At 39.3% G+C, this 24662-nt stretch overlaps 1 protein-coding gene across 1 annotated transcript in view; it reads right to left on the reverse strand.

Annotated features, from left to right (window-relative positions):
- Positions 1–6190, reverse strand: part of ZSWIM5 (zinc finger SWIM-type containing 5) — a 157890-nt gene extending 151700 nt beyond the window's left edge. The window contains exon 1 of the mRNA XM_037021922.2: positions 5454–6190. Coding sequence (XP_036877817.2) covers positions 5454–6048 — 595 coding nt within the window. The 5' untranslated portion in view covers positions 6049–6190. The remainder of the gene's footprint in view (positions 1–5453) is intronic.
- Between the last annotated feature and the right edge of the window lie 18472 nt (positions 6191–24662).

The raw sequence follows: 24662 nt of genomic DNA on the forward strand, positions 1-24662 counted from the left end.
ACCCAGTTTGTGGTACTTCATTACAGCAGACATAAGAAACTAATACATTTTCATTGTTACCAACATTAATTTGCCAACATATTAATGTCTTGACCTTTTAAAATTATTTTCTAAAGTATAATTTGACAATAAAGTATTTTTTTCCAAAATGCTTTCAGATTTATCTTCTTTAATTTTTATTATAACCCCATATTATTCATATTTTTATTATATTTTAAATTTAAGTGCAGTTCATATTAAAGCATTTTCTAAGGTAAACTTGACTTTTTTGGTATGGTTCTATATATTTTAACATATATATATCAACAGCCACTGTTGAAGCAAGAGATAGGAAGTTGTTTCATATAGGCATAAATAAATTTCCAGCCCTTTCATTACAAAATTGAGACTCTATAATCAGACTTTAGAAACATATTTTTTAATTCCTAAAATAAAGATAACTTTCAAAATAAAATATACTATCTTTATTCATTATCTGCAAAATCTAAAACTCTATGCTTGAGAAAGTCACCTTTAGTAAGAACCATCTAAAGTTTTAATTTCAAGAAATTGATAAATCATTCTTCACACAAAACAAATGGTCAGCAAAGAAGATACACCTATGTTGTAAAACTCTTACTACTTAATGCTATCAGTTTATTACATGCATAAGTATGAAGTTTTCCCCATTTCCTCTAATACTAAAAAATTTCAGGCTTCTTTTTCTTTCTTTTTTTGTTTTATAACACTGGGAAGTCCATTCTTGTAACACTATTCAATAAACATTTATTGGATATATAGATATATATGTGTATGATGTGTTGGGAAGGTGAGGATGAGGAGCACTCACTGCTTAAAAAAAAAAAAAAAAGTAATGTGTTTTTTAAGCTTTAGTAGGTTTCTACTCTAAAAAATGTTACCACTTATCCCTTAAAGGTATGTAGCTGCTTTCTGTGCTGGAATATCTTGAATATAAATTATTTTTTCCCACATGAAGTTTTATTATGATCTTATATCTATTTTAATTTACAGACAATGCTATAAAGCTTTTTAGGTGCAATATTATTTATTTCCCCAAATAATGTAAATCAAAACATATACAAAAATCAATGATTCCAATATTTGTTATTACTGCATTTTACAGAAGTACTAAGGAAAAAACTTCAGAGATGTTTATAATGTACAAGTGCTCATAATTATAAACTTATTGGTTGATGTTTCAGCTATGGATAACTTTCTAAAATGGACCTTTTTACTATTATTGACGTTGTAATTACAACTTCTTCCATTTAAGGTAGCACTTAGCATTGTGGGTCTAGTCTTTAAGACTATCCAAGGACAAATTACATGGAAATTAGAAAATGCGTAAACTAAAAATGTTGGGTCTTGGTTAAGTCAACTCTCAGAATCTACGAAAACTTCTGGAAAAATACTTACATAATTTGTAACATATATAGCATGTATACTATAAAATGTATATAATAATTTATGTAATATATATGAATTTATATAAAGATATGGAAGAAACCTAAGTGTCCATCAGTAGATGAATGGATAAAGAAGATGTAGCACATATACACAATGAAATATTGTTCAGCCATTAAAAAAAAAGAAATTAACCTGGGTGGATCCAGAGGGTATTATGCTAAGTAAAATAAGCCAGGTGGGGAAAGACAAATACCGTATGATTTCACTTATTTGTGGAATATAAAAACAAAGCAAAACAGAATAAACAAAACAGCAGTAGACTCACAGACACTGAGAAGTGACTGGTGGTTACCATGGGGGAAGGGTTAGGGTGGGTGGGTGGGGAGGCTGAGGGGGATAAAGGGGCACAAAAATTCTCAATCATAATATAAGCTGTTCACAGGGATAGTAGTATAGCATGGAGAATGTAGCCAACGATTATGTAACATCTTCCAATGTTGACAGACAGTAACCACACTATTTTGGGGGTGAGGATTTAATAATATGGGTAACTGTTGAACCACTGTATTGTATACTTGAAACCAATATAAGACTGCATATCAACAATACTTCAGTAAAAAAGATATACAAGCACAGAAGGTCCTTGCATGCTTTTACCCAACTTTAAGAAATCTAAGTATCTAAGTAAATATAGTATTTCTGCATTTAAGAGAGAAAAACTGTTAATGCTTTTCTTCCCTCAGTCAATTAAATTTCCCTGAGAAGGCACAAACGCCCTTTAAGTTTACCAAACACAGAAAATTAATTTAAAATAAGATGGATAGCAATAAAGGGTCAACATCTTAAAATTATTAGTAAATTACAACTGTCCCATTCTTACACCACCTGCAGACTCCCGAGTAAGTATTTTGCCAACGTTTATACTACCACATGTCCATGGGCCTCTTAAGCAGGTTAAAAATGCAGATGCTTAAAACATCTGAACCCTATTACCTTCATAATACTCAGAATTCAGACTGTTAAGTCTATTCACACAGCTTCAAACTTACAGATGTCCATGAAAGGACTAATTTACAATTTTCTCCTTTTAAAGGAACAATACTTCTGATTCAGTACTGTTATGTAAAAGAAACGTATCCTTTGAGTATAACAACCCATAGTTCTCCCATTTGTTTACATCAAGCTGGGAAAGTTTTAGTTCTGATTCAAAATCTGATGTTTTCTACAGAGTACTTGCTTTCAACCAGTCCATGATTTCCCACTACCAGATTCTACGTGGAAAGTAACCAGAATGTACTGAATTTAAATACACCTAATCTTTGTACAAGTTTTTTGTTGTCTAATTTATTTTCTTTCCAAATTTGTTTGTGTTATGCTGTTTTCTTCATTTTTTAAATTTTATTTATTTTTTAAGGTCTTTATGCTTCCTTCATTTAAATCCCCTTACAAATCTTTTCTTTAAAAGGATATTGTTATAGAAATACCCTAACTTCCCTTCCTTCCTAAAGCATCAGCATTCAGAAACTTCCCAATTCTGAGGTTCTAACTATGGCTTGGCAATAGTAAGGAAATACGCAGAATTTTTAATTAGCACCCCCTTAGTAATTAAATTGAGTTTGAAATGAAGTTATAAACTGAAGAACATGATTATTATCTTGCTATGTACAAATCACTTTCTCACTCATCTTGGCAATACTTCTATAAAACCTATCATCTAGATTAAGTTTCATACTCCCATTTTAAGTTTAAAAGATAAGGCTTGAGTCCTACATTTATTACAAGGTGGCTCATGCCAAGATACAGACTCAAAATTATACAGAACGGAATATTCTTCTTTTCCACACTAACTAGCATAAATTAAGATCAGAAAAATAAAGATTACACAGCCCATGGTTCTCAAGTACATTACCTAAAAGTCATTCATTCATTCCCCTACCTTCATCTATGAAAACCAAAGTGATAATCAGAAAATAGGCTTCTATGTCTTTTCTCCTGTCCCTGAAACCAATGTAATGGAGCTCTTGGCTCCAGTAAGCATACCAATTAGTACATAAAAGAAAAATATCTGACTTAAACATGACCTGTGTCACCCACAAAATCTGACTTCACTTGGAACTTGACATTACCCTGGATCACCCACAAAATCTGACTTCACTTGGAACTTGACATTACAGTCACTTTCAAAATATATACTTCTTTAAAATTCTTCCAAAACAAAACAGCAATAGACTCATAGATGCTGAGAAATGACTGGTGGTTACCATAGGGAAGAGGTTAGGTGGGTAGATGAAATACGTGAAGGGGATAAATAGGCACAAAATCTCACTCATAATATAGTCACAGGAATGAAAGTATAGCGAAGAGGATATAGTCAATAGTTCTGTAACATCTTTCTATGTTGACATAATAACTATATTAGTTGGGGTGAGCATTTAACATTGCAGGTAACTGTCTAATCACTATGTTAACTTGAAATCAATATAATATTGTATTTCTATATTATACAATATATATAATATATATATATTAATTCTTCCTCTCCCTCATTCACTCCCCCAAGTTTGAAAATTCTTTCAAATCCCTTTCTTACTATAAAATGACCCCTTAAATTGACACTTTTCAATTTAAAATATTTTAAACACGAATCCTAAAACTTAACTCATACAAAAGAAGTTTACAGACTAATAAATACCTATATTCATTTTTGTTTTCAGTATTAAAGCTGTACACCTTATCTAATTATTTGATTCATTCTTTCAAAAATACAAATACACAAAGGACTTGCCTTTTTCTAATAAACAAAACTTTCTGAATTCACAGTCACTGTATTCTGACAAAATAAATTTAGATAAATTTACATCTCACATTTGCAAAGCAGAGTGTGGTATACTCTTGTTTTAAATAGAAAACGCAGGATTCAATGATTCTCAATAACCAGAGGTGTTTATGTGTGTTCCTGTGCTTGTTTAATTCTAAAAACAACCTCTCTTAAACTCCTTTCAAAAATCAATATTTTGTCAATAAATATGATCATACACTGTACAATAAAATACATAAAGAACATGTGCACTTTCAGAATTCTACAATAATCCAAACAGAAAAAGAAATCAGTGTTAATTTTCCACATAGCAAGTCAATGTTAAACAATGTCATTTTTTCCCCTTTCTCCCCAACCTTCCACAAACCAGACTACTGTATTGATATATTTAATAAGATTAACAAACTGACTAGGCGCTCCGAAGGAGTAAAAGAAAACGAAATCATTTTTCATTTTTCAACAAACAAAAAGATAAAACAAAAGCAAATACGACTTGTTATGAGAAGCATTTGAAAAACCCAACGTGACCAGCTTTTGATTTACCCCAGTCTGACAAGGAAGACAGACCCCACCCCCACTCCAGATTGTGTGGCTTTTTTTTTTTTTTCCTTGGCTGGGGATGTGGAGAAGCTGTCACATTTACATCTTCGGTTATTGTTAAGCCCGCAGCCTAGATTCCCAAGTATCGCTGGTCCACGGGAAAAAATATTAAAGCAAATAATTTAAATTGTCTGAAAAAACGCACAGCATTCTGATGTTTTTACAATTTTAAAGTTAATTATACCCAGCTTCAATCTGCTAAGACTATAGATTGTCTTTGACAGCCTATCCCTCAAACATTCCCTGTAAGACCACTTGCTCCAGATTCACTAACAATTCTCTCCTCTCTAAACTTAATCAGAAAAACGCATTTCCGAAATTACTACATCTCAAAAGGCATTCCTCCCATCCTTTTCGCCTTTGGAGTCGGATATAGAATGAAGAGTAAAAAAAAGAGACCTATTCGCTCTTCAAACAAAAAGAAATGGGGTAAAGGGCCAGTGGGGGAAGGAGCAGCAGTGGATCCTGAATGAAACGTTGGTAAAAGTTTTTTATGTGACTAGTTTGCCGTTCGGCGGGGGAACAGGAGTTGGGCCGAGCGCGGGGTCTCGGCCCAGAGCTCGGGCGGAGAGAAGGTACCTGAGAAGGAGGAGGCCGGGGACCTGAGAGGAGGCAGGCGGGCACCTACCGACTTGCAGCACGTTCTCCACGGAGCCGCTGTCCAGCAGACGGATGCCCCGGCGGAACGGCAGCCCCTCACCGCCACTAACTGCCGCTCCGACCCCCGAGCCCAGCGCAGGGGACGCCCCCGCCACGGCGGCCCCGGGGGCGGAGCCGGCCGGAGCGGCGGCCCCGGGGGGTGGCGGCGGCCCCTCCTCGGCCGCGGAAGCCACCACGGCGCCGCTAGCCGCCCCGGCTCCGGGGCCGCCCCGGTACTGGAAGCTGGAGTACATGCAGATCTCCCGCTCATTCCGCGGGAAGGACCAGTAGACGATGCGGCGCTGCACGGGCTCCGGGATCCGCTCGAAGCGCTCCTCCACACGCTCGTACGCCCACTTTTCCGCCACTGCCTTGGCGGCGCAGTCCAGCAAGGACTCGGGCTGCAGGTGGGGGCGGGCCCCGGGGGGCAGGCAGCTGCCGCCGACGCTCCCCATACCGCCGCTGGCCGCCCCAGGCGACCCGCGAGGGTGGTGAGCCTGCGGGCTGGGCCACGAGCAGAGGCGCTTAGCCGGAGAGATCGGCGGCGGCGAGAGCAGCTCCTCTCGCTCACCTCCTTCCGCCATTGCTGGGGACTGACTGACTGACTGAGGCGGCAGCGGCGGCGGCGGCGGCGGCACCGGCTGCAGCGGAGACCCCGGCCACGGCCACGCGCCCCGCGCAAGCGCCCAGCTGCGGCGCCAGGGGGCGGGGCAAGCAAACCCGCGAGCCGGCCGGCCCGAGTGGGGCGCTTGGGCCAGGCCGGTGCGCGCGCCGCGAGGGCCGACGGGGGCGGCTGAGGACGAGCGTAGGCGGCGCGCGCTGTCCGGGCAGCCGCGAGCGCGAGAAGGGGCGGGAGCGAGCGCACGCCAGGCGCAGACAGCCCAGAACGCGCGCCGAGCGCTCTAGCAGAGCCGCGGGCCACCCGGGGAGAGCAACGGTGCGCACTCTCGTTACCCCGCGCGCCTCTAACCCACCTGCCGCCCAGCCGCCGACGCCCAGAACTGACTGACTGAGGCGGCAGCGGCGGCAGGAGAGGGGTGACCGTGTGGAACGGCCGGGCCGCGAGTCATCCAAAGAGCTGCCGCCGCGAAGTTCTTAGGCTTGCAGGGCACAAAGAGGGAAAACTCAAAATCAGACTTCTGTGTGATGAGACAGGAGACTCACAGCCGAGCGGAGGATGCTAGAAAGATGCTAGGAAAACACCGGGAAAAATCTCAAAAGTTCAAGTGATGAAACGTCTCCGCACGCCACAGCAATGTAGAATGAAGTCGGCGGTCCCTCCAGGGCAAGGCGAAGTCGCACCAGCCCTCTGACGGGACACTGGGGCGCCAAAATCTCACCGCCACGGCGACTGTGCACCCTCCTAAGGTTTTGGAAGGTTTAGCGCCTTGCAACCTAGGAAACAAAACATTTTTGTGGGTTTTGGTACTTCTGATTCCCTGACCCAAGTCTAACTTAGGTCTTTCATATTTTCCTCACTTGGCTCAGTCGTTCACATCTTCATATTACTTATAACAAGTTGTATTCATATTTTATACGTTTGTGTAATGTCCGACTGCCCGGCTGACTGCAACTCCTGGAGATCTAGGATCATGTTTATTTTCTTCACTGTAATTTATCCTCTGCCTGGCATCTGCTGGGTGCTCGAGAATGGCAACTTTACTACTAACCAGGAACAACACAGAGTTGTAAGCAAGGTCTGTTGCTCAGTTAAGAAAACTCGTATTATTTCAGGTTTGCCGACAAAAATCTCTACAACTTTCAATATACTCCTAGAACTATATTGAGTTCCTTGAGTTGCATTCTACTTTCAAAATGAACGAGTTCTGCAACCTAAGACAGGCACAGTCGCAGGGGGGCCATCAGGTGAGAATTTGGGGATCAACAGAGGTGAGGCTCAGAACCTCACCTCCCCTGCTTTGAGAGAAATCTTCTGCATCCGTGGATGTTTTGCTGCCCTTGTCTAGCCTGGATTAATACTTAGTCCATAGGCACACACCTGATCATCTGATCATCTACATTTGCCCTCTTACAGCACTAAACTATGTTTTCTACCTTTATCTTGCATCTACCTACCACTTCAGCATTTTATTAAAAATAAAAATAATAATAATAATAAAGGGAGAAATGTGGGATCAACATATAAATCAAGTACAAAAATCAAACGAATATTCATATTTGACCTGATTGTTTATAGGTCATAATGCGTGATCAAAACCGAAAGTTTCTGTGATGAATGCCCTTGTACTGTTCAACATGTAAGAATTTATTCACTATGTAAGAATTCGTTCACCATGTAAGAACTTGTTTGTTATGCTTCAGAAGATTGGAGACTGACGAGAATTAGACTTGAGATGGATTAATGATTGTACATTGAGCATTGACCCCCCTATACTGAATTTTATTGTTGTTAACAACCATTTGATCAATAAATATGAGAGATGCCCTCTCAAAAAAAAAAAATGAACGAGTTCTGGAGTGTAAAAAATAATAGTAAATGATTGAAGACAGACTGGAGCCAAAGTAGTTTCATTTTGCTCTAATCTCAGAATTAAAGAGCACAGTCTATAGAGTCAGAATTGGGTGTGAATATCATTTGCCACTTGAGTCCTTGTGTTATGCTAATTATGACAGTAAAATCCTTTGTAAAAAGGAGCTATTAATATTGCCCATATAAACTGTTTTAAGAATTAGAAACAACTCAAATCGAGTATTCAGTGCAGTTAGTACCCAATATGTTTATATCTATAAATGGGTTTATATCTGTAAATATCTGAATGAATTGTTGTGAAGTAGGATAATTTCTACTCCCCCTTAAATCAGGTACTACAATTATAGATTCTCATTGCACCCATTTTTTTTTCCTTCCCAGAACTTACTAGAATTTATTTTAGGGGTGAGTATTCCTTTAATGCCTTTCTCACTAGACTCTGAGCTATGTAAGGGCAGAACCCATTTCTTTGTAAGGGCCTATCTCTAACACTTGCTGTAATGCCTACACATGATAGATGCTCAAAAAATATTTTCTTTTTGAATCAATAATGTTACTCAGATTTAATGAACTGTTAGTAAACTTAACTAACAGAAGTTAAGATATAGGAAGTAATGTTAAACATATGTATTAAGTTTGATTCTTGTGAGTTTAACTAGGTACTTTTTCTTTATTTGAAGGACATTAAACAATACAAAGCAATACAAAAATAGTGTAACCTACACCCATATTGTCACCAGTCAGAATTAATAATTATTACTATATCAAAGTCCACTTTAACCACCTCCATTTAGCCTCCTGAGGGGCAAGTACAACCTGAGTTTGGAGTCCATTTTTTAATTATGTGTGCATGTGTGTGTGTGTAACATTGTTTTGTGTATATTTTATTCAACTAAAATATAATTTATTTAATTAAATCATACTGATGGCTTTCTTTTGTCTGTGCATACTGACACGCAAAGATCTCACTCATTCCTGTTGAGTGCTGTAAAATATTCCATCTTAAGAATCTATCACATTTTATTTCAAAGCCTACCTCTATCACTTTGAGTGATATATATCTTAAAGAAGTCACTCTACATTTCTATGTCTCATCTTCCTAATTTATAAAATGGGGATAAGAGTTCTTACCTAATAAGGTCATTTTGTAATTAATATATGTGAATTGCATGGAATAGTACCTCGCACAGCACATGGTACATAATAAGTGTTAGCTATTATTTATGTATTACTTCACTAATGATAGATATTTTTGTTATTAGATTTTTGTTATTAGATAGATTTTTATTATTATTACAAAGAGTACTTCAAGGAAAATTCAGTGCTACAATCAACATCTTTGTCTTCATCTCCTTGTGCATCTATTCAAGAATTTCTCCTTGAGATATAGCCAGAATGGAATTACTGAACATAGCATATAAACACTTCCGGTTTTGCTAAATGCTGCCAATTTTTGTTCCAATGTGGCTATACCAATGTATTAGTTATTAATACTGAGTAACAACTCCAAAACTAAGAGGTTCCAAATAACATTAATAATCTACTATCTCTCACAGTTTTCACCAAAAAGGAATTTGGGAGCAGCTTGGCTGTGTGGTTCTGGCTCAAGATCTCATGAAATTGGCCTTAGATGTTGACTGAAGCTGCAGTAATCCTCTTCCAAGTGGCTCACTCACATGGCTGGGGAATTGGTGCTGGCTCTTGGCAGGAGACTTCAGATCCTCTCCATGTGGGCCTTTTCAATGGGCTCTTTTTGAATATCCTTATGGCATGGCTAGTTTTCCCCAAAGGAATCAAGGAAGCAAGGTAGAAGTTGCAATGCCTTTTATGACCTAGCCTCAAGTCACACACCATCTCTTCTACTATATTCTATCCTTTCAGATCAGCCCTAATTCAATGTGGGAGAAGACTATACATCAGGAGACAACGATCACTGGAAGCCATGTTAAATACTGGCTACCACAACCAACTCCAATCAGCACTAAGTAACAGTACTATTTCCTATGTCCTCACCAATATGCAGTATGCAATATTGCCAGACTTAATTTTTAACAGTCTAATTGACAAGAAATATTTTCTCTTCATTTTTATTTGGTTAATGGTGAGACTGAGCATCATTTTATATATTTTGGCCAACATATACCCACTTCTGTATGTATCCTCATTACATCGATTTGTTTCTACTGGATTGTTTGACATTTTCTTGATTTGTAGTACTTTATGTGTTCTGGACAGAAATTCTTTGTTATATGCATTGCAAATATCTTCTTTTATTATGTATCTTGTCTTTTAACTTTATTATGCCTTTTAATATATTTTGCTATACCAAAGTTTTAAATTTTGATGAAATCAAATTACCTAACTTTTTTTTTGTATCATTAATCTACAATTACATGAGGAACATTATGTTTACTAGACTCCCCCATCACCAAGTCCCCCCAACATACCCCTTTACAGTCACTGTCCATCAGTGCAGTAAGGTGCTATAGAATCACTACTTGTCTTCTCTGTGTTGTACAGCCCTCCCTGTGCCCCCCAAATTATACATGCTAATCATAATGCCACCTTTCCCCCCCCGCCTTATCCCTCCATCCCCTCCCATCCTCCCCAGTCCCTTTCCCTTTGGTAACTGTTAGTCCATTCTTGGGTTCTGTGAGTCTGCTGCTGTTTTGCTCCTTCAGTTTTTTCTTCATTCTTATACTCCATCAAATGACCTAACTTTTATTTTTGTACATATTATATCTTATTTAAGGAAGCCTTCCCAATTCTACATTTTCTTCTAGTAATGTTGGAGTTTTTTCACTTCTTAGTCTTTTTCCCACTGGAATTTATTTTTTACTATGGATGTAATTTTAATGTTTTCTATAGGGAGAGTTGTTAATTGCTCTAAAACCATTTGTCAAATAGTTCAGTCTTTCCTCCATTGATGTGTGATACACAAGATTGCCCTATATGTATGGGTTTTTTTTCTGGGATTTTTTTTCTGTATCACCTACCTGTTTTATCTCTTCATATTCCAATAGTACACTCATTTAACTAATAATTTAGTTTGTTAATATTTAGTTGGCTAGAATTAATACCTAATATTAGATCTCCCTTCTTTGTCTTATGTTTCAAGTTTTTCTTAGCTGTCCAGGTACCTTTTTATCTCTCCATATGAATCATATAATCAATTTTATTGTTTCTCCAAAAGTCCTGCAGGGATTTTTCTTGAAATTAAATTGAACTTATAGATTTACTTGGGGATAACTAATATCTTTATAATTTAGTCTTCATAAATACAGTACATCTCTTCATTTATATGGGTTTCCTTAGCCAATATTTTTAAATGAACTAAGTATTTCAACAGTTGACTCTGAAACAACATGGGTTTGAGCTGTGCAGTCCCACTTATATGCAAATAACTATTGGAAAAATTTTTTGGAGATTTGAAACAATTTGGAAAAAATTTTCTCTAGCTTATTTTATTGTAAGCATACAGTATATAATATATAAACAAAATATATATTTACCAATTGTTTGTGTTGTAGGCAAGGCTTCCAGTCAAGAATTGGTTATTAGTAATTAAGTTTTTGGGGAGTCAAAAGTTATACACAAATTTTCAACTGTGCGCACATTGGGATGGGCGAGGTTGGTGCCCCTATCTGCCACTTTGTTCAAGGGTCAGTTGAAACAGTAAAAGACTGGAATAATACAAAGAAAGTAATAGATACAGTAATCTTCAGAGGCTTGTCAAGTAACTTGAAGTAGCAGTAGTATTTTGGGAGTCAGAAGAAAGAGGACTTTGAGGAGAAATTGTGAGAGGAAGCGCTGCTGTAGGCCCAAAGGCTTAGGGAAGGGATTTCAATTGGATTGAACTATTTCAACAAAAATCTAAAAGTTGAAGAGTACAAAACATTTAAATGGAACAGTTTTTTAAAAAAATCTGTTTGGCTATAAAGGTGGAAAATAAGGATTAGAAAAGTGTCTTTTAAAGCCAAATTATGGATAATCTTAAATGCCAGGTTAAGGAATTGAAGTTGAATATATGGTACAGGCAATGGAAAACCAGGGTTGTTAGACATCTGTATAGCATTACAACATTAAATATAACCTCTTTTTTCACACCTAGTTTTTTCATATTAATCTGTTCTTTTTGTACTTAGCACATAATAGAGCCTCAGTAAATGTTTCATGAATGAATGAATGATCTGGCTGTGATTTGGAAAAATCTATTTAAAGGGAAGAAATGACAGATAGAGAAACTTATTAGGAATCTATTCCAATAATACGATCATGAATTAGTTGTTTGTGGCCTTAATTCAGATGACAGTAGGAAAAGAAAAATTTCCCTGAATAAAGTGCTTCTGCCCTGTTTCCTAAAAACTGGATACAATGAATATTTCTTAATATCAAGGTTGTACCTTAGAGTAGCAGAGTGATTTTTTTTTCTGATTGACTATGAGACTACGTTTTATATTTTCTGATATATTTTCCATTTTGGAACAAATATAAACTAAATAAAGTACTATTTGTGAGCATTATAAGTTAAATATAGAGAAGGACACCAAGTTGCTTAAGACAATCTGGGCCTGATGTGGGACCAGGAGTTGATATAGAGGAAGTTTCAGGAAGATAAAGAGGCAAGGACATCTAATAATTATGACACTTAAAATCAGTACAGTGCTTTACAGTTTTTCAGCTGGGAAAGAAAGCACTGCTGAAGAAAATTCGCTGAATTGTGTTGACCAAAATATTTATTTAATTTTAACTTCAGATCAAAGTTAATTAAAGCCCTAAATGCTGCTTGGTAACTCCATCATTTGTCCCTAATTGATTAGAACATTTATCCCCATTTTATCTATGAAGAAAGGCTCAGAAAGTTGTATCTTAAGGTCACTAGCATGTAAGTGAAAGAACTCAAATCCACACTGTGGAATTCTGAGTCCAGTGAAATTCTATTTCCATCCCACAGTTATCTTATCCAGGAGCCAAAGGATTTTGTAAGCATGTAAGAGCTCTCGTATTGATCACTTAGAAGGGAACAAACAATCAGATTTCTCAATGAAGCATGAGAACCATTCCATTGGCTATAGTCAAATAGTGAAACTTAAGGAAAAAGAGGGCAAGAACAAGAGAAAGGCAAAGGAGAAGGTAAGAAGGAAAAGCTGCAGTGCCTTTGGTGAGAAAGAGATGATAATACACTGGAAATATCAGCAGGTTGAGTAATGAGACTCAAAGTAATGCTGTGTTGATATGTGGCTTGTGTGGAGTAAATATGGAGGTAAGAAATATTACTGAGAGCTATCTAAGGCCATTGTTGACATATGCCAACTCTTTCCAAGATTAGCCTAAACACTGGTTCAGATTAAAATAAAACCGGTTATGTTGATATTCACATTATTGTTCTAATGCTTTAAATACAAAAGTCAACATACAATGTGGAGATTATAGTCTGGTTTGGGAAACGGACATTAAGCAAATAAACACATAAATATATAAATACAGATGGTAATAACATGGTGTATAAGACATTTGGGAATATGCAAAATATGTCTGGGAATAGAATATTTTATATTTATTGGAACACAAAGATTGTGAGAAGTAACAGGAAAAGGCTGCAAAGGAGACTTGAGAGACCTTATAAAAAGCTTCAAAATGCTAACCTAAGAAAATGGAACTCTCTTAGGTTGGCAGAGGGCAGTGAAAAATGTGTTGAACAGGAGAGTAACATGATAGAAGGCAGTGTTTTAGGAAGATTAATCAGACAGAAGTGTGTTGTATAAATGGGGAAGAGAAAAATAGTATGGAGGCAGAGGATGAGTTTGCAGGCTACTGCAACACAGCACAAGGAGGTACAAAAGTCCTGTAGAGGAAATAGGACATCTACACTAGGGGCTGAAATCCAGCCTGTACTCCATTTGCCCAGTGCTGCACCTAAAGGGTTACATCTGGGTGCCTATTTCTAATTCTCACCAAAGGACCATACGGGCAGTAGCTCTAGGTCTATATTATTCTGATCTCTCTATTCTGAAGAGAGAATTAACCCATTTTAAAGAGACTGTAGGAGTATAAAGACATTTCTTTATAGCACTGCAACATCCAGGATGAAAAAACAAACCCCAAAGTCAATGACCATGAGGAATACATGACACTTTACAATAGCTCTTTTGGTGTCAGGAAAATTTTGAGCCAACCTTAAAAACAAATCTTTAAAGTTGCATTTGTAGGATTCTCAAGATGGCGGCATGAGGAGAGTGGCAGAAATCTCCTTCCAAAATCATATTTATTTTGAAAATACAGCAAATACAACTATTCCTAAAAGAGTGACTGGAAGACACAGTACACGAGCCAGGCTGCATCAGCAAGAGCCCAACATCACATGAAAAATGGTAGAATACAAAGTCGTGACCTGGCAGGACCCAAGCACTGCCCCCACCCCAGTTCACTGGCGGAAGGAAGGGAATCAGAGTGGGGAGAGAGTGGAAGCACAGGACTGCTAAATAACCAGCGCTGGTGGTCTGCCCAGGGAGCACAGACACACATTGCATGGTGCACTGGATATTACAGGAGCGCAAGAGCAAGGTGTGAGATTGAGACTGCAAACAGGTTCCCACAGCCAGCTGCCCTGGGACAAAAGAAAAGCGGGTGCTTTAAAAATCTTAAAGGGACAAGTGTTTAACAGGTGGACAAAATCATCCTGGCACACTCAGCCCAGCAGGTTGGGAACTTTAAGGAACTTCAGGCACCCTAACTCCCTGGGTGGCAATGCAGCTCCAAAGCCCCTCAAGGCAATAAGCAGCCTTCCATTCCTTCCCCCTGACGGCACTGTAAGCAAACCGGCTGACTGCTGCGGAACAGCCGGGGAGCAGCCCCACCTACAGCAACCACACAGCTTAGCACAGAGGCTTCTCCCTGAATGTGGCTAACTGGCCCAGACCCAGAGGCTGCTCGCAGCACGTGGATGACCAGCAAAGACAGCAGAGACCGGTGCAGAGTCTGGGAGGCACAAAGGAGCTTTGTTCTCATGGCAGAAAATGTGCCAGTCACCTGCAATCCCCACCAGTGCCCTAGGCCATCCCAAGGACTGCCCCACCCACTGCAGCTCAGGGGATTAACCCAGAGGCTACACCCTGTGCGCGGTTGACAAGCAAAGACAGCGGAGATCGGCACAGAGTCCAGGAGGCACAAAGGGGCTATGTTCTTGCAGCAGAACACACACCACTTACCAATGTCTCCCGCCAGTACCCTAGGCCATCCTGAAGGCTGCCCCACACATGAAAGCTCAGGGGATTAACCCAGAGGCTGGTCCCTGCATGCAGTGGACTGGTACAGATAGTGGAGAGAGGCACAGAGTCTGGAAGGTACAAAGGGGCTCTGTTCTCACAACAGAACATGCACCACTCACCTGCAATCCCCACCAGTGCCCTAGGCCATTCTGAGGGCTGCCACACCCACGGCAGCTCAGAGGATTAACTTAGAGGCTACTCACTGCACGCAGTTGACTGGCATAGACAGCAGAGACAGGCATGGAGACTGGGAGGCACAAAGGAGCTTTGCTCTTGTGGCAGAACATGCACTGCTGGCCTGTGACTCCTGCCATTGCCCTAGGCCATCTTGAAGGTCATGCCCCCCAGGGCAGCTTAGGGGATTAACCAAGAGGTACTCCCTGTATGTAGATAACAGGCACAGACAGTGGAGACACACAAGGTGACCAGCAAGCAGGAAGGGACTTTGTTCTCCCAGCTGGCACATGTGCCACTTGCCAGCGACCACTCCCATCACCATGAAAAGGCAGAAGAACCTTGTTCAGTCCAAAATCCTTCAAACACTAGAGAGAGGGCTTGGTGAGACTGAAATCACCAATCTTCCTGAAAAAGAACTCAAAATAAAAGTCATAAATATGCTGATGGAGCTACAGAGAAATATTCAAGAGCTAAGGGATGAAGTCTGGAGGGAGATAATAGAAATGAATAAAAACAATGAAAGGATTTAAGAGAAGACTCAATGAGTGGAAGAGACTGTTAATGTAATAGAAATCAGAGAACAGGAATACAGAGAAGCTGAGGTACAGAGAGAAAAAGGATCTCTAGGAATGAAAGAATATGAGAACTGTGTGACCAATCCAAACGGAGCAATATTCACATTATAGGGGTACCAGAAGAAGAAGAGAGAGAAAAAGGGATAGAAAGTGTCTTTGAAGAAATAATTGCTGAAAACTTCCCCATTGTGGGGAAGGAAAGAGTCTCTCAGGCCATGGAAGTTCATAGATCTCCAATACAAGGGACCTAAGCAGGACAACGCCAAGACATATAATAATTAAAATGGCAAAGATCAAAGACAAGGACAGAGTATTAAAAGCACCGGAGAGAGAAAAAAACGATCAACTACAGAGGAAAACCCATCAGGCTATCATCAGACTTCTCAGCAGAAAACTTACAGGCCAGAAGGGAGTGGCATGATATATTCAATGCAATGAAACAGAAGGGCCTCGAACCAATAAGACTGTATCCAGCAAGATTATCACTTAAATTTGAAGAGGGATTAAATAATTCCTAGATAAGCAAAAGTTGAGGGAATTTACTTCCTACAAATTATCTCTACAATGTATTTTAAAGGGAGTGCTCTAGATGGAAGTGTGCCTAAGGCTGAAAAGCTGTCACCAGAGAAAATAAAACCACAGCAGAGAAAGTAGATGAACCAAATACTAATTAAAGGCAAAATAAAATCAGGTATCCATAAAATCAGTCAAGGGAAACACAAAGAGGACAGAATAATACACCTAACATATAAAGAGTGGAGGAGGAAGAAAAAGAAGGGAGAGAAATAAAGAATCATCAGAGTGTGTTTATAATAGCATAATAAGTGAGTTAAGATAGACTGTTAGATAGTAAAGAAGCTGCCCTTGAAGCTTGGTAACCACAAATCCACAGCCTGCAATGGCAATAAATACATATCTATCAATAATCACTGTAAATGTAAATGGACTGAATGCACCAATCAAAAGACATAGAGTCAGGGGAGATTCAAGATGGTGGCATAAGAGATGAGATGGAGAAATCCTCCCAAAACCACAGTATGAAAATATAGTCAATTAATACAACTAACCCTAAAACAGCAACAAGAAAGAAGGCTGAACCAGACTGCATACAGACTCACAAACAGAGCAGACCTCACGAAATAGGGTAACATAGGAAAGCCTTAATCCACTGGGAGCCAAGCCCTTCCACAACCCCAGCTCACCAGCGTGAGGAAGAGAAATGGAGGTGGGAGGGAGTGGAAGTTTGGGACTGCTGAATACCTAGCCCTGGAGATCTGTTTTGTGAGCAGAAACCTATATTGTGTGGTGCTCTGGACATTGAGGAGCTCAGACAGGTGGAGTGCTTCAGATACTGAGAATCCGGGTGTTTGTGGAGGACAGGATCCACATTCGGCTGCTCTATGTCAGAGGAAAGGCAGGCAGTCTGAGAGGCTTCCTAGCAGCGAGAGGGCTGCTGAAGGGGCGGGGCTTGCACGGAGCTTGCTTCTTGGGAGAAGGGAGAGCTGGACAGGGTTGTCTGGGCATGCTTGCCCAGCTGGTTGGGAACTTTGGGGAGCTTTGGGTGCTCTATCCCCCTGGCTGCCTACTTGGCTCTGAGGCCCCCCAATGAGACATGCAGCCTGCTGAGCCTTCCTCCTAGCCTGCTGGCACTGGTTTGCAAACTGGCAGTCACTGTGCTGGTATCAGGCAAGCCAGAGGGAGGCCCCGCCTACAACGGCTAGAGACGCAAAGCACAGAGGCTTACACGTGTGTGCTTGGCCCACTGGCTCTGACACTGGAGACAGGCACCATGGACAGGAATCCGGAAACACATATTTCCTCCCCCCAGGCACCAGCTCCACTCCCCTATGATCCCCAACCTCACTCTAGGGGCTGAGCAGCTACAGAGACTAGAGCTTCTGAGCACTAGTGGGCACCACACAGAAATATGAAATATCAAAAGAACATGGTTCAGACCCAAATCTCACAAACCCCAGAAAAAAGGCCAAATGAAACTGACCTCACCAATCTTCCTGAAAGAGTTCAAAATAAAAATTATAAACATGCTTATGGAGATAGAGAAAAATATTCAAGAACTCAGGAAGAATTTAAGTCAGAGATTCGATCATTAAAAAATTCCATATCTGAAATGAACATACAATGGAGGGCTTTAAAAGCAGATTTGATGTTGTAGAAGAGATAGTAAATGGAATAGAAATTAGAGAAGAGGAATACAAAGAATGTGAGGCACAGAGAGAGAAAAGACTCTCAAGAATGAAAGAATATTGAGAGAACTGTGTGACCAATACAAATGGAAAAATATTCACATTATAGGGGTACCAGAAGAAGAAGAGAAAGAAAAAGGGATAGAAAGTGTTATTGAGGAGGTAATTGCTGAAAACTTCCCCAATCTGGGGAAGGAGAAACTCTCTCAGACATGGAGGTACACCGATCTCCCAACACAAGGGACCCAAGGAAGACAACACCAAGACATATAATAATTAAAATGGCAAATATCAAGTATAAAGACAGACTTTTAAAAGCAGCTAGAGAGAGGGAAAAGATCACATACAAAGGAAAACCCATCAGGCTATCATCAGACTTCTCAACAGAAACCTTACAGGCCAGAAGGGAGTGGCGATATATTTAATGCAATGAAGCAGAAAGGCCTTGAACCAAGAATATTCTACCCCACAAGGTTATCATTTAAATTTGAAGGAGGGATTATACAATTTTCACATAAGCAAAAGATGAGAGAATTTACCTTCCACAAACCACCTCTGCAGTGCATTTGTGAGGAACTTCTATAGATGGAAGTATTCCTAAGGCTAAATAGACATCACTCAAGGGATAGATAAAGAGTACAGAATATGAATCATAACATAAGAAGAATGGAGGAGCAAGAAAAAAGGGGAAAGAAAAAAAAAGAATCTTTAGGTTGTCTTTGTAATAGCATACAAAGTAAGTTAAATTAGACTGCTAGGTAGTAAGGGAATTATCTTCAGACTTTGGTAACCACGAATCTAAAGCCTGCAATGGCAATGAATACATATTTATTGATAATCACCCTAAATGTAAATGGTCTGAATGCACCAATCAAAAGACATAGAGTCACTGAATGGATTAAAAAAAAACAAGACCCATCTGTATGCTGCCTACAAGAGACTCACTTCAAACCCAAAGACATACACATGAAAGTAAAGGGATGGAAAAAGATATTTCATGCAACTAATAGTGACAAAAAAGCAGGAGTTGCAGTACTTGTATCAGACAAAATAGACTTCAAAACAAAGAAAGTCACAAGAGACAAAGAAGGACATTACATAATGATAAAGGGGTCGGTCCAACAAGAGGATATAACTATTATAAATATCTATGCACCCAACACAGGATCACCTACATATGTGAAACAAATACTAACAGAATTAAAGGGGGAAATAGAATGAAATGCATTCATTTTAAGAGATTTCAACACACCACTCACTCCAAAGGACAGATCAACCAGACAGAAAATAAGTAAAGAGACAGAGGCACTAAACAACACGTTAGAACAGATGGACCTAATGGGCATCTACAGAACTCTCTATCCAAAAGCAACAGGATACACATTCTTCTCAAGTGCACATGGAACATTTTCAAGAATAGAATACATACTAGGCCACAAAAAGAGCCTCAGTAAATTCAAAAAGATTGAAATTGTACCAACCAGCTTCTCAGATCACAAAGGTATAAAACTAGAAATAAATTACACAAAGAAAACAAAAAAGCCCACAAACACATGGAGGCATAAAAACATGTTCCTAAATAATCAATGGATCAATTACCAAATAAAAACAGAGATCAAGCAATATTTGGAGACAAATGACAACAATAATTCAACAACACAAAATATGTGGGACCCAGTGAAGGCCGTACTAAGAGGGGAAATATATTGCAATACAGGTGAACCTCAGGAAAGAACAATCCCAAATGAACAGTCGAAACTCACAATTAATGAAACTAGAAAAGGAAGAACAAATGAGGCTCAAAGTCAGTAGGAGGAGGGACATAATAAATATTAAAGCAGAAATAAAAAAAATCAAGAAGCACAAAACAATAGAAAGAATCAATGAAACCAGGAGCTGGTTCTTCAAGAAAAAAAACAAAATAGATAAACCCCTAGCCAGACTAATCAACAAAAATAGAGAGTCTACACACATAAACAGAATCAGAAATGAGAAAGGAAAAAAATCACCATGGACACCACAGAAATACAAAGAATTATGAGAAAATACTATGAAAAATTATATGGTAACAAACTGGATAACCTAGAAGAAATGGACAACTTTCTAGAAAAATACAACCTTCCAAGACTGACCAAGGAAGAAACAGAAAATCTGAATAGACCAATTACCAGCAAAGAAATTGAATTGGTAATAAAAAAAACTACCTAAGAACAAAGTCCCTGGACCAGATGGTTTCACTGCTGAATTTTATCAAACATTTACTGAAGATCTAATATCCATCCTCCTTAAAGTTTTCCAAAAAGTAGAAGAGGAGGGAATACTCCCAAACTCATTCTACAAGGCCAACATCATTCTATACCAAGCCAGGCAAAGACACCACAAAAAAAGAAAATTACAGACCAATATCCCTGATGAACATAGATGCAAAAATACTCAACAAATTAGCAAACCAAATTCAGAAATACATCAAAAAGATCATCTATCATGATCAAGTGGGATTTATCCCAGGGTTGCAAGGATGGTACAACATTAAAAAATCCATCAACATCATTCACTACATCAACAAAAAGAAGGACAAAAACCACATGATCATCTCCATAGATGCTGAAAAGACATTTGACAAAATTAACATCCATTCCTGATAAAAACTCTCAACAAAATGGGTATAGAGGGCAAGTACCTCAACATAATGAGGGCCATATATGACAAACCCACAGCCAACATTATGCTTAACAGCAAGAAGCTGAAAGAATTTCCTATAAGATAGGGAACAAGACAAGGAAGCCCACACTCCCCACTTTTATTCAACATAGTTCTGGAGGACCTAGCCACGGCAATCAGACAACACAAAGAAATAAAAGGCATCCAGATTGTCAAGGAAGAAGTCAAACTATCCCTGTTTGCAGATGACATAATATTGTACATAAAAAACCCTAAAGAATCCACTCCAAAACTACTAGATCTAATATCTGAATTCAGCAAAGTTGTGGAATAGAAAATTAATACACAGAAATCTGTTGCATTCCTATACACTAATGATGAACTAGCAGAAAGAGAAATCAGAAAAACAATTCCATTCACAATTACATCAAAAAGAATAAAATACCTAGGAATAAACCTAACCAAGGAAGTGAAAGACCTATACCTGAAAACTCCAAGACACTCTTAAGAAAAATTAAACAGGGCACTAATCAATGGAACTTCATCCCATACTCTTGGCTATGAAGAACTAATATTGTCAAAATGGCCATCTTGCCTAAAGCAATCTACAGATTCAATCCCTATCAAAATATCTACAGCATTCTTCAATGAACTAGAGCAAATAGTTTGAAAATTCATATGGAACCACAAAAGACCCCAAATAGCCAAAGCAATCCTGAGAAGGAAGAATAAAGCAGGGGGAATTATGTTCCCTGACTTCAAGCTCTACTACAAAGCCACAGTAATCAAGTCAATTTGCTACTGGCACAAGAACAGACCCATAGACCAGTGGAACAGAATGGAGAACCCAGATATAAACCCAAGCATATATGGTCAATTAATATATGATAAAGGAGCCATGGATATACAATGAGGAAATGACAGCCTCTTCAACAGCTGGTGTTGGCAAAACTGGACAGCTACACATAAGAGAATGAAACTGGATTACTGTCTAATCCCACATATAAAAGTAAACTCAAAATGGATCAAAGACCTGAATGTAAGTCATGAAATCATAAGACTCTTAGAAAAAAACATGGGCAAAAATCTCTTGGACATAAACATGAGCAACTTCTTCATGAACATATCTCCATGGGCAAGGAAAACAAAAGCAAAAATGAACAAGTGGGATTATATTAAACTAAAAAGCTTCTGTACAGCAAAGCATACCATCAGTAGAAAAAAGGCATCCTACAGTATGGAAGAATATATTCATAAATGACATATCTGATAAGGGGTTGACATCCAAAATATATGAAGAGCTCATGCACCTCAACAAACAAAAAGCAAGTAATCCAATTAAAAAATGGGCAGAGGATCTGAACTGACACTTCTCCAAAGAAGAAATTCAGATGGCCAACAGGCACATGAAAAGATGCTCCACATCGCTAATTATCAGAGAAATGCAAATTAAAACCACAATGAGATATCACCTCACACCAGTTAGGATGGCCAACATCCAAAAGACAAACAACAACAAATGTTGGTGAGGATGTGGAGAAAGGGGAACCCTCCTACACTGCTGGTGGGAATGTAAAGTAGTTCAACCATTGTGGAAAGCAATATGAAGGTTCCTCAAAAAACTAAAAATAGAAATACCATTTGACCCAGGAATTCCATTCCTAGGAATTTATCCCAAGAATGCAGCAGCCCAGTTTGAAAAAGACATATGCACCCCTATGTTTATCACAGCACTATTTACAGTAGCCAAGAAATGGAAGCAACCTAAGTGTCCTTCAGTAGATGAATGGATAAAGAAGATGTGGTTAGATATACACAATGGAATATTATTCAGCCGTAAGAAGAAAACAAATCCGACAATTTGTAATGATATGGATGGAGCTGGAGGGTATTATGCTCAGTGAAATAAGCCAGGCAGAGAAAGATAGTATCAAATGATTTCACTCATCTGTGGAGCATAAGAACAAAGTAATACTGAAGGAACAAAACAGCAGCAGACTCACAGAACCCAAGAATGGACTAACAGTTACCAAAGGGAAAGAGACTGTGGAGGATGGGAGGAAAAAGGGCATTACGATTAGCACACATAATGTAGCAGTGTTGGGACATGGGGAAGGCAGTATATACAGAGAGGACAAGTAATGATTCTATGGCATCTTATTACACTGATGGACAGTGACTGTAATGGGGTATGTGGGGGGGGGACTTGATAATAGGGGGAGTCTAGTAACCATTATGTCGTTCAAGTAATTGTACATTAACGATATCAAAAAAATACACAAATCTTAAGTGTACAACTTGATGACTCTTTACATATGTACAAACCCATAAGGCCACCACAAAGAGCACATTTAAAGCAGTTCTGCACTCCAGAAAGTTCTCTGTACCCCTTTCCAGGCAATATTCATCTCCCCAGAGACCCATTATTAATTTAAATGGTATCATATAGTATGAATTCCTTTATGTCTGGCTTTTTTCAGTGGGCATGTTTTTGAGAGCCATCTATGTTATTCCTGTATGTCAGCAGTGTGTTCTGTTTAATGTGAGTAGCATTCCATTTTATTAAAGTACAGCATCTTGTTTATCCGTTCTCCCTTTGGTGGAATTTGGTGTGTGTGTTAGTAAAGAAGGGATTAGATGTGCGCGAGATATACTAGAGGTTATTCTTTACGGGGAACATGGAGAGGTAGCTAGGAGCTAGGGAAGAATGTGAGAACCATGAGACCTCAATGCAGATGAAGAGGAATGGAAAGGAAAGAAGGTTGAGTAGAAGGGTCTTACACTGCAGTGCAATTCTAAGAAAGTTAGGCAAGACTGCATTTACCCATCAGAGGAATCCTGCATCTCCCAGGAGTAGGCCTGCCTTAGTACCCCTTCTGCTCCTGGTTGTAAGAGCAACCTGTGGAAACCATGGCCCCAAGTGAATGCAGGGATAGATTTTAGAGCACTGCAGCTGAGAAGGTCAATAAAGTGTGATCCTTACAGCCGGAGATCTCAGAAGACCATTTTGTGGCTACTATACTCCACCCCTGTACCTCACAGATTTACTTCTCTATTCAGGATCAATGAGCAGATCCTCTGTGGTTCTCTTACTTAGGGAAAACTCAAAAAAAGAAGGTTGGTGGGGTGAACTAAAACTCTCATTGCTACAATTGGTCTTGGGGTCACAATTGTTATTCATCGTCTTCTACTTCCACTTTCCCATTCTGAGTTCCCCTCACCTTCAGCTGTCACCTCAGCAGGTCTTAGAGCTTGCTTAGTGGTGTGACCCAATACCCAAGTCCCTAAATTCTGAGCCCTCAATAATCATATCTTTCTCAGGCCAGGATTGTCTCACATGTTTGTTCGCAGTTACAGGCATGGAATACCAGGAGACACTCTGGTAGATCTCTTGAGTTCTACATGTATTTTTTCCTGCCCCCATTATAAAAGGAACACTACCTCCTTCTGCTGAAGGGTCAATGACTCCTGCCAGTATGGTAACTCCTTTTCTCACCTGCCAATCTCTGGGCACAGGGAGTCTCTGGCACCCTGGCAGCAGATGTAATTTGTAGTGTAATGGACCAAGACGTTTAATACTGTACAAAACTTGAATCTGCCCCTATTTCTGAAAAGCAATAAGGAATAATCACTAGAACCATATACAAAAAAGATCTAGAACAGGACTGTCTAGACCTGAGTCAATGAACTTCTAGCCAAGGGGTTCTGATATGACCATGTCTGGGAACCGGATAGGTCTAAGATCTGGAACATAGGTGAATTTACAGGTGAATTAAAGGAGTCCTCAGTCACATGGATGTATAGGAAGTGAACAAAGCAGAA

Source organism: Manis javanica, chromosome 4, assembly GCF_040802235.1.
Source record: "Manis javanica isolate MJ-LG chromosome 4, MJ_LKY, whole genome shotgun sequence".
NCBI lineage: Eukaryota > Metazoa > Chordata > Mammalia > Pholidota > Manidae > Manis > Manis javanica.